The sequence below is a fragment of the Sinocyclocheilus grahami genome, unplaced genomic scaffold (assembly GCF_001515645.1).
Source record: "Sinocyclocheilus grahami isolate Dianchi unplaced genomic scaffold, SAMN03320097.WGS_v1.1 scaffold17540.1, whole genome shotgun sequence".
Classification (NCBI taxonomy): domain Eukaryota; kingdom Metazoa; phylum Chordata; class Actinopteri; order Cypriniformes; family Cyprinidae; genus Sinocyclocheilus; species Sinocyclocheilus grahami.
This window is the reverse complement of record NW_015516660.1, coordinates 105-4,380: the sequence shown is the minus strand read 5'-3', so window position 1 is coordinate 4,380 and position 4,276 is coordinate 105. Positions and strand designations below refer to the sequence as shown.

The following is a 4,276-nucleotide window of genomic DNA, read 5'->3' as shown; positions in this document are numbered from 1 at the left end:
TCTCGTCCTGAGATGGTGGACCTCACTACTGCATTACTCCGAGCTGCTACATCTCCGTTTCTGATCTCTTTCGCCGTGATTGAAGAGAACGTGGCGTATATGTAGTAACAGTTACTAGTTGCTGAATGGGTGAATGAAAGTCGCTGCCGTTGAAGACTTTTTTTTTTTTTTTGCCTTTAGGCAATGTATGTGTGTGTGTGTGTGTGTGTGTGTGTTGAATGGGATTCAGTTATGTGTGTGTGTGTGTGTGTGACTCAGTTTCCCCCTGCAAGTTGTTCAGGTTATTGATTCGCTTTTCTATCTGCTTATATAGATGTTTGACTTTGTATGCACTTTAATGCATAAAAGCTGAGCGTTTATAGAATTTTATATCGTCAACTCGTTTACCTTTTTAAGTCTCCGTTTAGCTTTAATCCTCCTAAATGGCGCCCCCAAGTTGTAAACGCCTTTATTTAGGATATTATTGTCATGGTGTCCATTTCCCAAACATTAAATGTGTTCCTGCATGACTTTATTATTGGGCGGGACAGACGCTGGAGTTTCCTCGCGGCTGTTGTTCTTTCTTATCGGTTTTTGTCTCTTTAGGCCGCTTCTTTAGAGTGCCATGGCACGTACTAAACAAACCGCCCGTAAGTCCACCGGTGGTAAAGCCCCCAGGAAGCAGCTGGCCACCAAGGCGGCCAGGAAGAGTGCGCCCTCCACCGGTGGAGTCAAGAAGCCCCACAGATACCGGTGAGAAACACTGAGCACGTGTAGTAGTAGATACATGGACAATTGTTTATATACATTATTTCCTGTATACACTAGGCGTTATGTATTATAGTGTACATACTGAATATATAAATCAATTCGGTGTATATACACGAGAGATTTCGGTGTATATACACATGTAAATGGTTATATCGTGTTTATTTTATATATTCAGCTTATACAGTATAATTTATATACATGGTTTTTTTTAACATAATAAAAATGTATAGGCCTACACCATGTATATACACGATATAATGTACGTACATTTTTTAAAATATACAAGAGGTTTAAGTTGAATGTATGAGCGGAATATATAAATACTACAAATATATTAAATGGTGTGTATATATTCAACTTATACACAACAATATACATGATTTAAAATGACGTTGTATACAAAAATCTATATACAGTATAAATGCAGAATATACAAATTATTTGTGTATTTTACATTCAGTATATACACAATATGAGCATTTATATAGTGTATATGCTGAATATTGTAGATGCTATACTGTGTATTTTTTATATTCAGTGTACAGAGACAAAGTGACTGTTTTATATCTATTTAGTATATGCACAATATAATGTTATATACATGATTTAATTTCTATTCAGTGAATTTCATGCATTGCCCCAATAACGAAGTCAATAATTNCCGTCGGTACCAGAAGTCCACGGAGTTGCTGATCCGCAAGCTTCCTTTCCAGCGTCTGGTTCGTGAGATCGCTCAAGATTTCAAGACTGACTTGCGTTTCCAGAGTGCTGCTATCGGCGCCTTGCAGGTGTGTTTTCTAGTTCTGGGTTGTGTATAGAGCTACTACACTTTGTTTGTTTGGTCGCTCGTAATGACGTTTTCTTGCTCTGGTTTGTAGGAGGCAAGCGAAGCATACCTGGTGGGTCTGTTTGAGGACACCAACTTGTGTGCCATCCACGCCAAACGTGTCACCATTATGCCCAAAGACATCCAGTTGGCCCGTCGAATCCGTGGAGAGCGCGCTTAAACTCTCTTTATTATTTACTCTACTTTTTTTTTTATTTGTGTGTGGAGGAATATATGGGGGTGGGGTTTGATGTGTGGGAGGGTTGGGTGGGTGGGGCATCAGGGTTCTTACACTCTTGACTATAAATGCCTGTGTAGTTAAGTTTATTTTTGTATTTTTTTTTGGTAGTTGTGGTAGGGGAGGGGTATCTTGTGGTTCAAGTTGATAGTAGGGGGGGCAGCGTCAGAACATTCCGGGAGCTCCTCAGGGTTTTAAAGTTTGTATTTTAGACTTTCATATGCCTCTGCCTAGTCTGCATGCTCCATGAGTTAGAATGTCCATTTTAGTTCTATCATTATTATAATATTGGGTTTCTCTTCTATTGTGGCCATTTGGTTGTAAATAAACTTTCCACTACCTCAATGTTTCTTGCCGTTCATTTTGTCTTCAGTAGGGTTTAAGATGCCACTGTTTTAACTTTAAGCTGTAACTTGTCTTTCCAACACAAAAGACTTGCTAACATGATTATATATACACAAGTTTGATTAAATGCGTTCTAGGTCCTAATAATAACCAAAGCTAGTGGCATGTTGATAAAAAAAATCTCAGGAAAAGCAAACCTTTTTGCAACCCTTTAATTTTCACATCTCGTGTCATGTTTTTAATAAGAGCAGTGCAAAGTATTTCACCCATTTTTAGTTTGACTTTCATAATGTAATGAAAAATGTAAGTTTCACCGTCTATGGTTTGTAAACCATATCAAGGAAATAATTTACATTGCCCCCTTTGATTATGTAATGCTAAAATTAGTTTATTTAAAGTATATTCTCAATGTTGACTTTCAGTGTCCAATAATGGTTCCCTGATGACATTTATAAACTAGCAGTCACCCCCAAAATTACAATTCCAAAGTGTCTCCATTATGCTTTCAATACAATCCCGCTGACTTTACAATCTTCGATTTAAACCCAGCTACAGACACTCTCAAGAGCACAGAATGTGGACGGTCGATTTGATGATTCTCAGCTTGGAGAAAACCTTTTACTTCTAAACCATAAATAAACATTTCAAATCGAAAATGTCCCTTTTAAGCCACTATGAGGGTTTGTTTTTGATGCCGACGTCCTGCTGCTCTTCATCGGCCAGCAGTCCTGGTAAATGTTCATAGAGGTTTTTCTCCAGAGACCCGTCTATCTCGCTCTCTCTCCTGAACATGCACCAGACGACGAAGCCCACTCCAGTGATGCTGATGGGCAGAACTTTCCACCAGGGCCGCTGGTAAGTGCTGCCCATCGAGCGGTCCACTTTCCAGGTTCGGTGGCTGGCTTTGCTGGTTGAGAACTGGATGGGTTTGGGTTTGAATGCTTCATTCTCATCATCTGGAGGTTTTCTGGCCTTTGCATTAAGCTGTGATGTCACGGACAGCATCCTTGCGACACATGGTCTACAGAGATAAAAATGTAGTGAAACATTACTTTTAAAATGCCATCAATAACATTACAGAATATTAGGAATAAATGCTGTGCTTTTTGCCTAAAACAATAATTAAAATATGATTTACAGAGCTCCCTCTAGCCAAGGTCAGCTGACAATTTAAGAGACCATTAGAGTGTTTAAAGAAAAATTAAACTATTTCAGTTCATTAAAGGCTTGTTTTAATTAATGTACAATACAAAGCAATTTGGTTACATAAATTCAACTGAGGTAAATAATGGTTATTTAATCATCTATACAAGGAAAAAATATTCACTTGCCTTAAATTCGCATGACTTCGGCTTGTAAAAACATTGTGGCCTAAAGAAGACCGTGATAAATGCATGCAGACTTGTGACATCTTGAGGGTTTCTTCATAACAGCAAAGCTCTTCTGTACTCTTTGATAACAGGCGTGATCCTCTCCGGTCATATAACGAGCGCCACTGTAAACTCTGCCCGGGAGGACAACTACAATGAACTGAAATGTAGTTCCGCTTTGATATTTAGGCGTTTTGAAGAAAATAGCTTGTCTGATCACTTCATATATATTTTAGAGTGGTACGTTATAATACAAATGTTGTTAAAATGTCATCGTATGCAGCGTATTCTAAGATTACGTGACAATAAATTTAAGTACTTTATACATCTAGAAACTTAAGAAGCAATTATGATGACTTTCCTTAGCTAGTAATATTAGTCTAAGTGTGCTGGCTAGGTTAAAGTGCATGATTAAAGTTACGTCTCTGCTGCTATATCATAAGTTTAATTACATTGTTTAATGTTTTTGAAATGTTCACATGATCCTTCAGAAATCATTCTTATCTGCTGATTTGATGCTCAAGAAAAAAAGTATTATTATCAATGTTGCTGCTTCATATTTTTGGGGAAAACTTGATACATTTTGTTTTTAGGATTCAGAACAACAACAGGCACTTGAGTCGTCAGGAGTATGTCTACAGACCACGTTATGCTCCTATAACCTGATCAGAGCACATTTGAGAGATGTTACTGAAGCTGTTTCATCACAAAATAGACGTTAGCTTTGCAGAAATGTGGCTGGGATGC

The 4,276-nt window shown here is 38.0% G+C and overlaps 2 protein-coding genes across 2 annotated transcripts; one reads left to right on the top strand and one right to left on the bottom strand.

The window, feature by feature from the left end:
* The first annotated feature begins 585 nt into the window (after positions 1-585).
* LOC107579456 (histone H3.3-like) lies at positions 586-2,159 on the top strand. Its single transcript, XM_016265289.1, has 3 exons — positions 586-689; positions 1,402-1,538; positions 1,629-2,159. Exons 1-3 carry the CDS (start codon positions 605-607, stop codon positions 1,755-1,757), a joined length of 351 nt encoding a protein of 116 aa, XP_016120775.1. The 5' UTR covers positions 586-604; the 3' UTR covers positions 1,758-2,159.
* LOC107579455 (protein ccsmst1-like) lies at positions 1,904-3,681 on the bottom strand. Its single transcript, XM_016265287.1, has 2 exons — positions 3,491-3,681; positions 1,904-3,180 (listed from the first exon to the last, which is right to left on the bottom strand). Exons 1-2 carry the CDS (start codon positions 3,568-3,570, stop codon positions 2,832-2,834), a joined length of 429 nt encoding a protein of 142 aa, XP_016120773.1. The 5' UTR covers positions 3,571-3,681; the 3' UTR covers positions 1,904-2,831.
* Positions 3,682-4,276: the final 595 nt, after the last annotated feature.